At 37.3% G+C, this 16944-nt stretch overlaps 1 protein-coding gene across 2 annotated transcripts in view; it reads right to left on the reverse strand.

The window, feature by feature from the left end:
* Window positions 1-16944, reverse strand: part of PIGU (phosphatidylinositol glycan anchor biosynthesis class U) — an 87388-nt gene that overhangs the window by 54705 nt on the left and 15739 nt on the right. For both annotated transcript variants that reach the window (XM_063107878.1, XM_063107888.1), the window contains 4 exons: window positions 9646-9705; window positions 8695-8757; window positions 2589-2698; window positions 330-430 (listed from right to left, as the gene is read on the reverse strand). In XM_063107878.1, coding sequence (XP_062963948.1) covers window positions 330-430; window positions 2589-2698; window positions 8695-8757; window positions 9646-9705 — 334 coding nt within the window. The remainder of the gene's footprint in view (window positions 1-329; window positions 431-2588; window positions 2699-8694; window positions 8758-9645; window positions 9706-16944) is intronic.

Genomic DNA, 16944 nt, shown 5'->3' on the forward strand with positions numbered 1-16944 from the left:
AGTGACTCTCTGAGTAGCAGATTTTCAGGATGTTTTACCTTTTTTTCTTTTTTTCTGGGTGGCTAGCCAGTAGCAGGATCCGAATCCATGACCTTTGTGTTACCAGGCTGCACTCTAACCAACTGAGCTAACTGGCCAGCCCTTCAGGATGTTTTAATTTTTTTCCTCTTGATTTATCTAAATTTTCTATAATAATCTTGCACTACCTGTATAATTTTAAAGAAAGTGTTTTTAAGTGTTGCAGTTTTTTAAAAACAGCCACAGCCTAAGTGTTACAAAACCTTGCATAAATCAGGGACTGAGTTTTATACTCTCCTTCAGGGCCTTACCTTTTATCGTAGTCAAAATGAAGAAAGCAATGAGGGTGTTGTTGATGGCGCATGTAGACTTGGCAACACAAGACAAGACCGTGTAGGGATTTAAGAGATAGCTGGGGAAGAACACACATATTCGGCGTTAGTAACCCCGGTCAATGGACCAGGGAGTCCTGGCTACCATAGCTAGGAAGTTCAAGAGATTTACTAAAAGCATACTCAAAGGAAGACAACTTCTTAGAAATGAGTTCTCCCAGGAAAAACAGAATGGAGTAGGGAGGGGTTGGGGTCAATGAGTTGAGTAAAAGGTAAAACTGTCATATTTAATCATCACAGAGATCCTGTTAACTAGTAATAACATTATTCCAGTTTTGCAGATGAGGAAACTGAGACTTGATGGTTAAGTAACTTGCCCAAGTTTTCACAAGATAATACATACATTCAAAATCAGATCTTTAAGCTCTAAAGCCAAAGTCTATTACTTTAGACTTCAAAAATAATAAAACTCTACCAATACCCACAGAGCCAGATATCTTAGGAATGGCTACAGTTGTCTCTGGAAAACAGGAAAGTACTTCTTCCTCAATCAGGTTCCTAATTTCTGACATGGGCCACACCAATCCAAAAGGCAGAGCAGCTTAGATTTAGCCCTCTTGGTGGTCAAGCAGTATCCAATGAGACAGAACCCCAAAACAGAATAACTGAATTCAGCAAGCCAGTTGCCACAGAACTTCACAGGACATCTTGACCTTCCACTGGAAAGGAGTTATGCCGAAACACCTAGTCTTTTCCTAAGGAAGGAAAGAACTGAGAAAATGAATTTGAAATGTTTGTGAGTAGAGAAATCTTATAAAGTTATAATGGATTATTATTTTTATTTATTTCTATCCTGCTTCCACACAGTATTTGAGGCAGCTGAATGAAAACAGATAATAAAAAATAAAAAGTAAAAATAGAAATAAAAAATCAAGACCAGGGAAAATGTAAATAAAAGGAAAAAGTAAAGGCAAGGGAAAGAAGACCAAATGAATCTTCTACAGCACTGTAATAATCAGCTTTAAATCTGGCTCTAAGTTTCCTGGCAGACAAAGTAAAAATGTAGACCAGTTACATAATGCTGAATATTAGATAGGAAGAAACATACCAGTGTCTCAGGAAGAGATTATAATTATTACTCACAAATAAAGACCTGAAATCCAATATCTCCCAGGACTGTAAGATTAGCAGTTCTAAAGCCAAAGGCCTAGAAATTGTTGGCATTTTTTCCCCCAGCAATTACAGGTAGGCTTGTTATACAACTTTTAAAGAAATGGTTGCTGCTATTACAAAACTATCCCCTGGAGACATATGAGCCCATAAGGGATTTATAATGTTGCTAAACTTCTGGTTCTACTATGGTAGTTTCCACCAATATTTTCGAAATACACAGATGTGAACTGATGTACCAAAATTATCTGGTGGAAGGAAAAAAGCCATTTCTAAATAGCAGGTGATGCTCACGAAGCAGCTGCACAGACACTTATCTGGAATACTGAACAGGAAATTCACACACAGAGAGTTGAATAAACTATCCCCATAAGGCCCCTTCTAATTCTGAAGTTCTAAGGGCATGGTTTTCCCACGAGGAAACTTGTCTGTCTTGTTTATCCCTAGAAACCATTATATTATTAATATTCAATGACTATTAGCTGATTGAATAATTATTCACATTTGTCTATCTCAGGAATTTAAACAGGAATAACCTGAAAGAATTAAACTTAATGACAGCACTGGATACTCCTAAAGAATTCTTTCATAGAGCCTCAATAAGTTCTACACTTCCCCACGGGTCACCCAGCTGGGCTGGGTCTGTTTGCCATTTTAGCTTTCTGAACTACAGATGGGGGACTACATTGTACATGAAACATGGGAGGTGCTCAAAACAATGGCCACATAAAGACCAAACTTTTATTCAATTCGTACACCACAACTGAAAAACTTTTTCTTTAGAAACACTGGTTACAAGTAGGCTAGAGCCCACATCAGCATCAAGTCAAAAAGCATTTGTAAAAGGTTTGATTGTGCGTGTCCCTGTGTAAGTCTTTGTCCCAACGGACACAGAATGGCTCTGTCTCTTTTGCTGGCCAGAACTTCAGTTGTGCAACAGAACTACAGCAAATACTTGATGACTAAGACTGCAAATCTCCAAAAATACAACAAACGACATGGGAAAACCTCATCAGATTTTCCTTGCATTCACTGGCACTGAGCCCCAATTTGTCAGGGAATACTTACAACAGGGCCACTTTCAGAGGGATGTACCGCATCTCCGTAGGGGTTCGGATAAGTTCGGCCACATCTGGGGCATACTGGTCTAGTTCTAGAAGGAGTTTCTGCTTTTTAAACTGGAAAAAAAAAAAAAAAAGACAAAACACATGAAACAAATTACTTCCCATTGCTTTTAGGATGAAGACAAAAGTCCTTTCCATGGCCCACATGGCCCTGCCTGGTCTGGCCCTACCTCTCCAGGCTCATCTCACACTCACTACTCCCCAACTCCACCTCCCACTTGCTGGGTTCCAGCATCAAGAACATACCACACTCCTCCTGCTCCCAGGCCTCTGCATTTGACCTGGAACAATTTCTTCTACTCTTTCCCTACTTAACTCCCTCACGGTCTTTGGATCTCAGTCACATAAGCATTTCCTCAGGAAGGCACACTCTCCCACACCACCACCACCCCCAGCTAGGTAAAATCCCCTATTACACACATTCTTTCATAGCACTGTTCACAGTTATAACTTTTTGCTTCATTTACGTGACTAACTAATGTCTATCTCCCTCACTAGACTATGAGTTCCACGAGGGCAGGGACCATGTTTATTTGCTCACCATGTATGCCTAACACCTGGAATGGGGAAAACAGTAAATATGTGTTGAATGGGTGAATGAATGAGTGGCAAAGCAAAGTTCTTAGCGTTTTGAAGAGTCATCGTCAGTCAGTGGCCTAAAAACTCCAGAGTTCCATAAGGAAAGCAAAATATTTTCAAGCAAGGTAGAATGATCCTAAATGTCATCATATCTTGGATTTTCTTCCTCTTGTTTCATGTTTTTTACTTCCACAGAGGAGGTGTAGAATGGTCATAATGAAGAAAAGGAGAACAGATGAGTGTGGCTCAGCAGCTGGATAATTATGAGCGAGTGGGATACGGGTAGAAAGCTCTTGCTTTCCCCAGGTGTGTCCCAACAAGTTCATGGGTGTGTTCACAATCATGGGTCAGAATATAGATGAAAAAAGCCTCTGAACCCAAAATGCATAGTCCTGCTGGTTTAATGATCAGAGAATTTTATTTAGACAGTATAAAACCAATGTTGTAAGCTACTAAAAAACAATATTATTTCAAAGGAGCCAAAGTAACATGTGCTTAACTGTGTGTGATTAAATATTTAATGATAAAAAAAGCATATCACAATAGAATATAATTGCATTGTACCATTTACATAAAGTTAAAAGCATACAGAATAATACTATATGTTATTTAGGGATATTTTAAAATGTAGTAAAAGTTAAGGCTATGTGGGTGGGAATGATAACCACTAAATTCAGAAGGTGGGGGATAAGGAGATGAAATTATCAGAGAAAGGCAAACTGTACGTGTGATTTTTTTCTTCAAGCTGAAAATAGGTTCACAAATATGTATTATTCTTTACCTATTTTTGCATGACTTAGGTATTTCAGAATTTTCAAAACCTTAATTTTTTTTAGAAGAAAATCTTTCAGTTCAAAAGAAAATCAAGAGGTCATCAGAGGAATACAAGCATACTTCAAAAAGTTCATGGAAAAATAGGACCCTGATATAACCCCAGACTTCTTGCATAGGTTTAGGTAGAGGATTAATCAGAGAACCTGAAACAAACTTCAAAAACTTTCCTTTGATCATCTCTATGTTCTTCTCACAGTTGGCAGAGTCCAAGTTAAGTGGTGGGAATTAGCATCAATAAGATTTATGGTGCCATTCACAGCTGGGGTTGTTTAATTAAAAGGATAAAATAGAAACTAAGGTGCTTTTATCAGAGAGAAAGGGGCTGGCTCAGCAATCAAAGCACTTAGTGAGGACAGCTGCAGCAGTGACAGAAGGAAGGAGTCCCCACTAGCTAAGAGTCCTCGAGTTCTGCAGCAAAGAGGCTGCCACCTGGAGGGGATGAGCCCCACAAAGAAGGCTTTTGGAAGGAAACACGGAGTCCATCCAGGGGCAGCCCATTCGCCAGGTTGGAAGCCAGCCAGCAGGGCTGCACTGAGATGTGGAGGGAACTACCAGGAAAGTGCAGATCCTAAGCAAAGGAAGTGGGTCACGGAAGAAAATCACTTCCTTGTAACCTTAATCTTCTCAAATACTTTAAAACAGAGAGACTTCCTGAAAGGAGAGTTCCAGGAGGGAAGGGCAGTGAAGTCGGCAGTACCCACATTCACTGCTACCTTTTTGTCTCCCTCAGTCTCACCAGCACAGCCACCATTATGGCTGGCCTCATAGGCCTGATATCAGCTCTTCTAAGTACTGGTAAAAATCTCTTTTTAAAATCTCCATTGCAAATAGCTAGAGACAGGAAAGTGACTAAAAATCTAAGAAAAAAAATTTTTTTAATTATACACACATGCACACCCCCCCTCCCCAAAGAAAGTATTAGAAGTACAAAAACAAATGAGGTTAGGGAGTACAATTTAAAATCCAAAGGTAAATATTTTTAGATATATTCAGCAGTCTTGACAATGAGATTTAAAGCAATGACATAAGAGGTTAAAAATGACCTGAAGGATAGTGACCTGAGTGTTACCTTTGTGATCATCAATCAGCTTGTACACAGATGGCATGCTTTTCCTTATGTACACTTCAATAGAAATTTTTGAATTAAAAAAAGTTTCCCGGGTAAAGCTTTCCTTTCTACCCACTCCCCTATACTTGTCTCTTGGAAGACTGGTTTTGCAAGGACGTAATTCCCCTGCTTCAAACAAAAGGCTTTTCCTTTCTTTTCTTTTTTTTAGAGATGACTGGTAAGGGGATCTTAACCCTTGACTTGGTGTTGTCAGCACCACGCTCTCCCAAGTGAGCTAACCGGCCATCCCTATATAGGGATCCGAACCCTTGGCATTGACGTTATCAGCACCACACTCTCCCAAGTGAGCCACAGGCTGGGCCTTAAAGGGCTTTTTTCTAATCATTGAAGCTGTGTCTACTCCTATTTACATCCCCAAAATATGGTGGTGGTGTTGGGGGGTGGGGAGGATACACCACCCCAACCCATCTCCATCTATTAGCCTCAGCACATTCCAAATTCAGGAGCCTATCCTCCAAATATACAACCCTATAATCACATTAAAAGGATACAGGTTTTTATCACTGTCAAACCACCTGCAGCTCTCTTAATATGAATTCTGAGTTCCAAACAAGAAACACCATCTCAGCGAAGGAATGACTAGACTAATATTGCTTTTGTGAAGTGAGGGAGAGGTAGAATGTCATGATTATCAACTGGTCACAGTCAACTGGCATTCATATTCCATAGGCTAACAGCTGAAGATGGGGTGGGGCTGGAGTCCCCTCTCTGCACCACAATTTTCCAGGATGCATTTGGGTATAAACACTGTTTCATTACCAGGGATAAGAAGTATCAAATCCTAGCAAGACTGAAATGCTTCCAGACTATATGATATAGACCCTTCTGACAAAGCGGAGAAGATTTAGAGGAAGACATATGCTGATATTCTATCTAAATCAACAGTTGTATGTTAGTATCATCAAAATATGCCATCAAGAATGAGCTGATTTTTGACACAGCATAAATAAAACTCTTATCCTGACCAAGAAGCCTAATCCTCTAATAGTCTGAACTTCGAGGATAGAGAAACAAAAATATTCCAAATTTTAGTTTAGTCTTGATGATAACAGAACATAGTGTACTAAAAAACAGTGTATTGACAACTGCTCATTCGCTTTTCTCTCTCTAAATCATGCAAAGGAAAAAACACAAAAAAACTCTATGTTTCTACATATACTTAGAAATAACAAATTAATTAAAATAATTGGTGCTCTAAATTCAAGTCATCTTTCCTAATGACTCTGAAGCCTGACTTTGTTAAAACTAACTGAAACCTAGTTTCATTACTTCTCCAAAAGCTCCCCCCACCCATTAAAAATTGTTTCAATTGGGGTGTGTATGTGGGGGGGGATATTTTTATGACAGCTGAATAGAAAAAAAGGAGTAATATGATATAGGCATCTCTAATCGACTTTCATTAAAACATACTTCAGTTTTACATTTTGGTTGAAAAGATCTGGCTGATTGTGATCTTAAATGAAAGCTACCAACACTCCCTTAGATATTCGTATCTATATCATATATCACACATATATCGCACATATACACATAAGTACATACACACACACTCGGATTTATTTTTCCCCCAGATCCAAAACTATACGAAGATAGATTTTTTTTTATCATGGATGGGTGTTGGATTTAGTCAGATGCTTTTTCTGAATCTACTAATATTGAATTAATGTGAATTCCAGTGACTCTTAGTAGTGAACCACTCGGCTCATGCACTGATGAAGAACGCAGCTAGCTGAGATTATTAATGTGAATCTACTGATATAATTATATGATTTTTCTTTTTTAGCTTGTTGATACAATGGGTTACATTGACAAAGACAATATAACTAAACACATAGGTGCCTTATATTGAAAAATTTCAAACCACAGAAAAGTTGAAAAAAAAAGAATTCAATAAACACCTATATTTACCAATTAACATTTTGCTATATTTCCTTTGTAACTACACACATGTATGCATACACACATTTTTTTTTTTTTGCCAAACCATTTGCAAGTAAGCTGCAGATACTCTGACACTTCATCCTTAAATATTTTACTCTATATAACTTCAAATAAAGACTGTGGTCTATATACACAACCTATCTTGGAAAAGAAAATAGCCACTGCTGATTTATCTCTGAATTCCTCAGTTTATGAATCTCATGCCCAGTTATTTCATCTGTAGCCCTTAAGGGTATCCTGGTTAAAGCATTTCATTTCAGCCCCTACAATTTTCAAGTTATTCTCTGTTAGCTTAAGAGGTTCCTTCCCAGGTCTTAGTGATTCTAAAACTCCAAAACATAGTTCATAATCTTTTAGGGGAGCAATTAAAAGACTCTGAGCACCAATAACAGCTTTGGACTCTCAGAAAAAAATGATATATGCACACATACAATTTTCATAGCATTCCAAGGGTTTTATAGACCCATTAAGACTATAAATGGACCCCAACTTAAGAACCTTCAATCCAGATATTTTAAAAATCTCTCTGAGGTCTAAAGTTTTCGAATTCGCCAGCTTTTTTTGTTACTGATGACCAGGGTCACAGAAAAGCAGACTGCTATTTCTGGTATTACTAGGTAACAGAAGTGAAAATGAACCACCAACAGACAACACTAGTGTCTGAGATGCAACCTTATCTCACTCCAGCCTAAATTCTTTCAGTGGCTCCCAGCCAATCAAGGAGGACTGTAGCCAAATTTTAATTTTTTTCTTTATTTTTATTTGTTTTAGTGGCTGACTAGTATGGGGATCCAAACTCTTGACCTTGGTGTTGTCAGCACCATGCTCTACCAACTGAACCAACCAGCTAGCCAGCCAGCTAAATTTTTTAAAATAACTAACTACACAGACAGTACGCATGGTTAATCTGTTAACTCTCTTAGAACCCAGGAAAAGGAGAATGGTTCCACTATGCAATTCCCCTTGGTTATTACATATAGGTTAAGACTAAAGTTTACATCAATACTTTCAACAGGCTTTTAATATGAGGGTACTTCAAAAAGTTCATGGAAAGATTCATATTATCTTTTAATTCTATTTTTCCAGGAACTTTTTGAAGTACTCCTGTACACGCAAAATTTCCAATTAAGATTACTCTGCAGAAACGACATTGGGAATCCAATTTTACCTCAGACAGGCATAACACAGTGAGTTAAAAGCTGTATCCATATTCCTTTGAAAAGAAAAACTTGTGAAAGGCATGGAGGATTTTTAAGGGTCCTCATTAATATAACTGTTGTTCAGCTCTGTTGCTGCTCCAGAAAGTCTGAACTTGCACAGCTGTGTGGACATTAACAATTATTAATGAGCTACCTAGATTAAGCTGACCTTTCTGTATCTATTAGTAAAACTGTCTTGTGGGTTTGTTCATTCCAGGGCTGGCTGAACAAGCCAGAAGCTTCACTCCCACTTCTTAGCATTTTAAAGCAATTGGATCTTTAAGTACATGATCTTTGATTCTTTGTAATAACAAAGACTAGCAGGTTACCAAATTCCACCAGCTTTGTGCCACCCACTAACTACTTACCACAACTTTATTGAAGTCCTGGATTGCAAAATACAGGGCAATAGCAGTGAGTGCATCTGTTATCTGTCGAGAGAGAAAACAAAATAATAGGAAATAGAACCCAACTGGTATATATAGGAGTAGTGGAATGCTGCCAGGGCTTGGAGTCTGGGGATGGTGGTGGGCTATCCAGTACTGAACTCTTACAGTCAGGCAGAACTTCAACCCTCATTTTGACTACCCGAAGATAAGGCCCATTCAGGAAGGTCTGACTGGAAAACCCAGTTAGGAACCATCTAGGCCCACTTCAGTTTGGTATCCCAAACTTGCTCTAAAATTGCAAGTTATTTAAGTTTACTGTAAAATGGGAATACTACCCACTGCTTTGCAAGCCTGATGTATGTCAAGTGTCTAGCACATAGTAAGTCCTCAATAAACAGCAACCATTTTAATTATTAAGGATGATCTCAGTGGACTTCTTAGGTATTTCTTGACCCAGAGTTTCAACCCTAGACTAGACAAGTTTTTCAAATTGCTGTGCTCTCAAAACATAGTCCTGCAATCTCAATTTTGGAAGTTCTTGCCCCTGAAAATCTCATCAAGCCTATGGACTCTTCCATAATAACTCACAGAATCTTTTAGCAGAATGCTTAGGAAATTCAAGATGCCTATCACACTGGTACCACAGTTAAAGCCAATCATAGAATTGGAGCTAGAAAATTCAAGACTACATAGTCCAGAAGCCAAATTTTAGAAAGAATAAGGAATTAGAACTGGCCAGATGTCAAAGACTATTCCTCGCACTTCCATAATACTATCACAGTTCCATGAATTCAAACTAAAGATATGTTTTTACTTTCACTTTCTGAGAAACTTCTGAGTTCCTAAGACATTTTTTCTTAAAAATAAGAAGACAATAAACTGTAAAACTAAAAATACATACATATCGATTTTATGTGGAAGGTTACTTACCATAAATACCAATTCAGCATAGTCAATTAGGAAATGAAAGAGGTATATTATTAATGGAGTCTGCAGGAGAAAAACAAACACAAAAAAAATTAATTTAAATCTTACTACTATCAGATTCCAGAGTTCGGGGCGGGGGGAAACTATTCTGTCAGCAAAAATCTCTGTTTCCTAGAATACAGTTCTAGGCTGGTTGGCCAGTGTACATATGAGGGAGAATAACTTAGTATCACTAGATCATTTTGTGCCACTGTTGACTTGAGGAAAGGGAATAAATAAAATCTGACATTTGTTAAATATCTGTTGAGGAACTGTTAACACACTAAAGGTATGAGGTGAATTTTAGTTCTAAGACATATAAGAGAGGTCTTCAAAAAGCTCATGGAAGGATTCATACTGTCTTTTAGTTACATTTTCCCACAAACTTTCTGAAGTGCCCTAGTATAACAGCCAAGGGGAACTCCATAGTGGACCAAGATTGCTGAATGCATAAAATGAACTGGGAAATGTTTTTCCTTCTTCTGTTCTCTCTTTTTCTTTTTTTGAAGAACCAGACTGTTGCCACCTCTAATAAGTTTCTATAAGATTGTTATTTACTCCTCAAAGATTTGGGAATATTCACTCACAGTTAAGCCATCTGGCCTGGGATTTCTTTGAGAGATTTTAAATTAAGATTCAATTTCTTTCACAGATTTGCTGTTTTTTCTTTGTCAATAAGTTGTGTTTTTCTAAGAATTTGTCCATTTCATCTAAATTTTCAAGCTTATTAACATAAAGTTGTTCATAATAGTTTACTTATTATCTAAGGCAATAAATTTTCCTATGAATATAGTGTTAACCTCATCACAGTTTTAAAATGTTGTTTTTTCAATATCATTCAGTTGAAAATATATTCTTTTTTAACTGATATTTCCTCTTTAATTGAGTCTACTTTAAAATGTACAATGTTTAATTTCCAAATATTTGGAAGTTTTCTTTTTATATTTTTATAATTGGTTTCTAGCTTTACTCTACTATGGTCATAGAAAATACACTGTATGATTTTATTTCTTTTTGGCAGCTGGCCAGTGTGGAGATCCGAACTCTTGACATTGGTGTTACAACAAAGTGCTATAACCAACTGAGCTAACCAGCCAGCCCCACTGTATGATTTTAATCATTCAAAATGTGCTGTGACTTGCTTTATGGTCCATCACATGGTTAATTTTGGTAAGTGCTCCATGTACACTTGAAAAGAATGTGCATACTAACATTTATGGGTGCAGCATTCTATATATGACATTTAGGTTAAGTTTGCTAATGATATGTTCAAATCTATATCCCTACTGATTTTTTTGGCCTGTTTGTTCTATCACTGACTGAGAGGTATATGTTAAAAACCTCACACTATGACTGTGGATTTGTCTATTTCTTGTTTTAGGTATGTTATTTTTGCTTTATATATTTGAAGCTATGTAGTTGGATGGAGTTCTTTGTAGAATTACTGTCTTCTGGGTAGAGTGATTCTTTTTATCATTATAAAATAATCCTCTTCATCTCTAGTAAATTTTCTCATCTTAAAGTGTTCTTTATCTGATCTTAATATAGCTACATCAGCCTCTTTGGGCTAATGTTTGTATGATATAGTTTTTTCTATATTTTATTTTCCATCTTTCTGTGTCCTTATATGTGAAATATGTTCCTTAAAAGCAGCTTGTAATTATTTTTCTTTAACCCAATCTGACAACCACTATCTTTTAGTTGGATTTTTAGTCTATTTACATTAAATGTGGTTACTGATATATTTGTGTTTGAGTTTATCATCTTACTATTTTATTTTCCATTTGTTCCATTTTCTCTTTCTTGCTTTCTTCTGAATTATTTGTTATTATCCCAGTTTCCCCTTTATTAGCTTGTTGGTTATACCTTTAGCTACTATTCTTTTAGTGGCTAACCTACAGATTATGACATACATCCTTGCCATTAATTATAGTATAAATGATTGTTCTTACCACTTCCTGGACAATACCTTTGAACACTTTTACTCCATATAGCTTGCTCCAGACTTTTCTGTTATTGTTGTTATAGTTTTAATTTTACATACATTTTAATTTTTTGGTGGCTGGCTGGTATAGGGATTAAAACCCTTGACCTTGGTGCTACAAGGCTGTGCTCTAACTGAGCTAACCAGCCAGCTCTAATTTTACGTATTTTTTAAATCCATAACATTATTATTTTATATAGTCGATATTCATGTAGATTTATCCACATATTTACCTTTCTCATTGTTATTTATTCCTTCTTATATTCCTGATGTTGAGGATCATAATCCTCCTCCTGCCTTTTCATATTTTTTATAACACAGGTCTGCTGGCAGCAAATTCTATCAACTTTTATTTGCTTAAAAATGTCTATTTTGCCTTCATTTCTGAAAGACATTTTCCTTTAGTATATAATTAATTCTATGTTGGCAGATGTTTTCTGTCAGAACTGTAAAGATACCTTTTTTATTGTCTTTTGGATTCCACCATTTTGGTTGAGAAATTAGTTTCCATCTACTTATTAAAAATAATTACCTCCCCTTTGGCTGTTTTTAATCTTTGTCTTTGGTTTGAGTTTTACTATGATACATGTTTTTCTTTAAATTTATCCTGCTTGGATTTATAGAGCTTCTTGAATTGAAACCTTTAATAAACTTTGAAAAACTTTTCAGGCACTAATCTCTTCAAATATTGATTCTGCCTTATTCTGTCTCTTCTCCCATTTTGGAACCCCACTGGTATATGTGGTAGAGCTTTTTACTGTGTCTCATAGATCTCTTATGGTCTTTTTTGTGTTTTCTATCCTTTTCTCTTCAAACTTCAGTCTAGGTATTTTCTTTTCTTTCTTTTTTTTTTTTTTTTGTCGTTTTTTCGTGACCGGTACTCAGCCAGTGAGTGCACCGGTCATTCCTATATAGGATCCGAACCCACGGCGGGAGTGTCGCCGCGCTCCCAGCGCAGCACTCTACTGAGTGCGCCACGGGCTCGGCCCCAGTCTAGGTATTTTCTACAGACCTTATCTTCCAGATCACTAATCTTCTCTTTAGCTGGGTGTAATCTGCTTTTAAACTCTATTGTACTCTTAACTTATATTTTCCAGTTCTAGGGTTCACATTTGATTCACTTTTATATATTCCAGTTCTCTGGTTAAACTTTCTATCCTGTCATCTGTTTTTCTGAATATATTAATCATTGATCACAGTTATTTCAAAGTCTGAGTTTGATAACTCCAATATCTGAATCACCTGTGAATCTTTTTTTATTGCCTTTTTTTTTCTGTCTCTTATGCTCGGTAATTTTTGACTGAATGATAGACACTGTATATGAAAAATAATAGATGCTCTAGAGGAGGCTATTTTCTTTCAGAAAAGATTTCTTTAAGCTTCTGGTAATTAATTAGAATAGAATTATATCACTTTAATTAGGAATCAAGCTAATTAGAAGCTTGATTCAGTCTTTTTAAGATTGATCTATATCTGGTCTACGCTTACTCCTAAGTGTAGTACTTCAGAGGTCCCAACTGAAAGCCAAGTCATTTACCAGAGCCTTGCCACCTTGGTCATTCCTGCACTCAAATTTTTATTTCTCTAGTACCCTGAGCCTGCCAATAGCTCTTATCTCTTTGGCCTCTTATTCGCCAATTTCTGTTCTGCTTCTCTGCCTCTGACTGTGCTGCTTACAAATTGATAAATGCTTCAAGGAGAAAACGGCTCAGACTGCTGGTCTCTTTTTTGGTATTTTCCTCTCTGGGCTCCTCATCCCTTGAGTCCTGGCTATCTTGGTACTTTCCAATGCCTTCAGACAGATGTTTTTTTGTATTCATCCCATTTTCCTAGTTGTCTTGGCAGGAGGGTTAGTCTGCTACTACAAGCCAGTTCACCAATCCACTAGAACTAGAAGGGAAGTGCATGACTTGTTTTAGTGAGCCCATGCTGGTGACTCAGGAGCACCTCTTCCCAAATCCCAACCATATGCAAAACTGTATCCTACAATATTGTAAGGGCCACTGACAGGCTTTTTAGTGAAAACAAGTTAGCAAGGTAGAAGGAATAAAGACTTTGGAGTCAGACTTGGGTTTAAATCCAGGTTCCACCTGTGTAACTTTGGGCAAGTTGTTTTCCCCTCTGAGCCTTTGTTTCCTCAGCTATGAAGTGGGAATAGTAATCTATTTCACAGAGGTCTTGGTAAATTAAGTGAGGTAATGTGTACAAAGCAATATGTTAGCTACCTGAGATAAACTTTTTTGGGTTTTTTTTTTTTTTTTTTGGCAGATGGCCAATACAGGGATCAAACCCTGAACCTTGATGTTATAGGCACCAAGCTCTAACCAACTGTGCTAACTGGTCAGCTCCTGAGATTAACTTTTTATCTCTCTTTGAAAACAGAGGCATGAACTTTGCTTTTCAAAGGTATAAAAGGATTACAACTATCTAATTGATTCTTTTTTTTATTTATCCTTGTTAGTAAGAAGTAGTAACATGATATTTATATTACCAACAGCCTCCTTTCAAAGTGTGTTGATGTTCCAGATAGCTTAGAATGGTTCTAAATAGGTCTCAAAAATATCATAACTAATAGTCTCAAAAAGCCTATCAGCAAATGGGCTGGTTTCCATAATGAACTAACATTATGCAGTGGTTAGTTTAATTGCCTACCATACTATTATAGAGAAACATATGCTAAATATAATTTGTCTTTATGTCACATCTCCATTTGAATGACCATGCCTAGCTGGGGCAGGGTGTAAGTGGATTAATTCACAATTTTACTATCAGTATTTGGCTAAACACAGAAAACAGAAATATTTGTTGAAAGCAGTTAAAATCTAATCTGTGGATGCTAAATTCCTTTTTTCTCTCCTGTGCAGTTTTCTTCTCCACTTTCACATATTCTTACCTATCCTTAAGCAAGAGATAATAAAATCTGCTGAAGCTTAAGAAAGAAACAACATAAGGTCATGATAAACTTCTCTTTAGAAATGTTCTTTTCATTTGGCGTTACACAATTTTATTTCTTCATATTTTATTACTTAGAGAAACTATAATAAAATATAGGTAGCTCTTGATTTATGAACACCCAACTTATAAGCAAATTGATCCATATTTAGTAATGGGGAGCAAAGGACTCTGAGTTTGAAGCTGTCCCCACTGTGTTTGGGGGAAGCAACTGTTCTTGCCTCTTCATTCAGAGTTCTTAAAGGTTAACAGTCCTAAAGGGGTTATTTTACACAGGTATAGAGAGTTACCATGCTCTGGTAGCTGGATATTACTACCTCTACCTTTATTCCTCTACGCACACACAAAGAAACATTTTAAATGAGGGTTAAGTGGCTACACAAAGCTCTTCCAATTATTCATTCAGCATAGTATTGCTGAGAGGACTATTTCACATCTTCCTGTCTTCTCAAACTTCCAACTTCCCTCCCCACTTTTCACTTTCAGCAGACAGCCTCATTTCTTATTTTACTGAGAAAAGACAAGCAATTAAATTAGAAACACCTTATTTTCCCATTACCCAGTCCACCAACTTCCTGTATCTATATTTGTATTCTCTACCTTTCTCTTATTAACAATGGATGAACCTCCTTTCTTCCCATCTAAAGCCAGACCCTTCTCCCATGAACTGGATCCCATTCCTTCTTGCCTCCTCAAGGACACTGCTCATCCCATTATCTCCTCTATCTTACATCATCAATTTCTCCATCCACAGGATTATTCTCATCAGCAACTAAATGTGCAGATCCTCACTTTTAAAAATCTTCACCAGACATCTCCCTCCAGCTACTATACCATTTCTCTGTCCTCCTTTAGAGCAAAACTCCTCAAAAAGGTCGTCTATACTCTTTCCACTTCCTCTCCTCACTGCACTTCAGTCTCTAATTCCCATAGTCCACTGAAATTACTGTTGCCAAAGTCGCCAAAGATCTCAATTTTGGCAAATCAATCATCAATCCTCAGTCCAACTTTTCCCGACCTTGCAGCAGCAGTTGATATAGTTTTTACTCTCTCCCTGAAGCACTTTCTTCATTTGCTTTCCATGCACTAGATTCTCTTGATTTTCCTCCTTCTCAGCTTTATTTACTAGCTCCTCTTCCCCTTCACAACCTCTATGTATTGGAGTGCCCAGGTTTCAGTACTTTTTATCTAAATTTATTCCCTATGTGTATTAGTTATCTATTTCGTGTAACAAATTAACCCAAAACTTAATAGCTTAAAACAACAAACATTTATTATCTTACATGGTGTCTGGAGCCAGGAATCCAGGAGTGGCTTAACTGAGCGGTTCTGGCTCAGGGTCTCTCATGAGGTTGCAGACAAGCTGCCAGCTGGGGCTGCACTCTAAAGGGGCTTTAGTATTTGCTTCCAACCTCGCTCATTTGGCTGTTGACAGGAGGATTCAATTCCTCATCACTGAGCTTTTCCCATAAGCCTGCTCATGACTTGGCTTCCCCAGAGCAAGTGATCCGAGAGGGAGTTTGAGATGGAAGACATGGTGTCTTTTATAATCTAATCTAGGAAATGACATACCATTACTTCTACCATATTCTATTGGTCACATAGACCAAATGCAGTACAATGTCAGAGGGGACTATATGAGTATGAACACCAGAAGGTGGAAATCTTTGGGGGCCATCTTGGAGGCTGGCAATCACACTAGATGATCACATCCAGTCTCATGGCTTATACATGCTCTATAGGCAGACAGATCCCAATTTTATACCTCCAGCCTGGACCTCTCTTCTCGAGTTTCACATTTGCACAACCAACTGCCTTAACACCTCTATGTGGATATCTAATGAACACTTCAAACTTAACATGGTGAAATCTGAACTCTTGATTTCCCACAGCACTAAAACCTGCTCCTCCCTCAGTATGCCTTAGAACTGAGGGATACTGAGCGAGGAGCATTAAATAGCACTAAATAACAGCACGATTCATTCAGTTGCTCAGGCTAAAAACCTGTTATCCTTGAATCCTCTTTTGCCTTCATGTCTCACATCAACTCTATTAACAAGTGTAGCTCTAAAAATCTAACTAGAATTTAATCACTGTCCACCACCTTCAAAATTACCACACTAGTTCCAAGCCACCATCATCCTGCTTAGACTATTGCAACAACATCCTAATCATTTTCCCTGCTTAAGCTCTTGTGCTAGAGTCCACTTCCCTTATGGTAACCACAGCAATATTTATTAAACATAAAATATAAATATAATCATTTTCTCCTGGTTTTAAAATCTCCAGTGTCTCCCTATCACACCACAAATAAAATCCAAACTCCT

The sequence above is a fragment of the Cynocephalus volans genome, chromosome 1, assembly GCF_027409185.1.
Source record: "Cynocephalus volans isolate mCynVol1 chromosome 1, mCynVol1.pri, whole genome shotgun sequence".
NCBI lineage: Eukaryota > Metazoa > Chordata > Mammalia > Dermoptera > Cynocephalidae > Cynocephalus > Cynocephalus volans.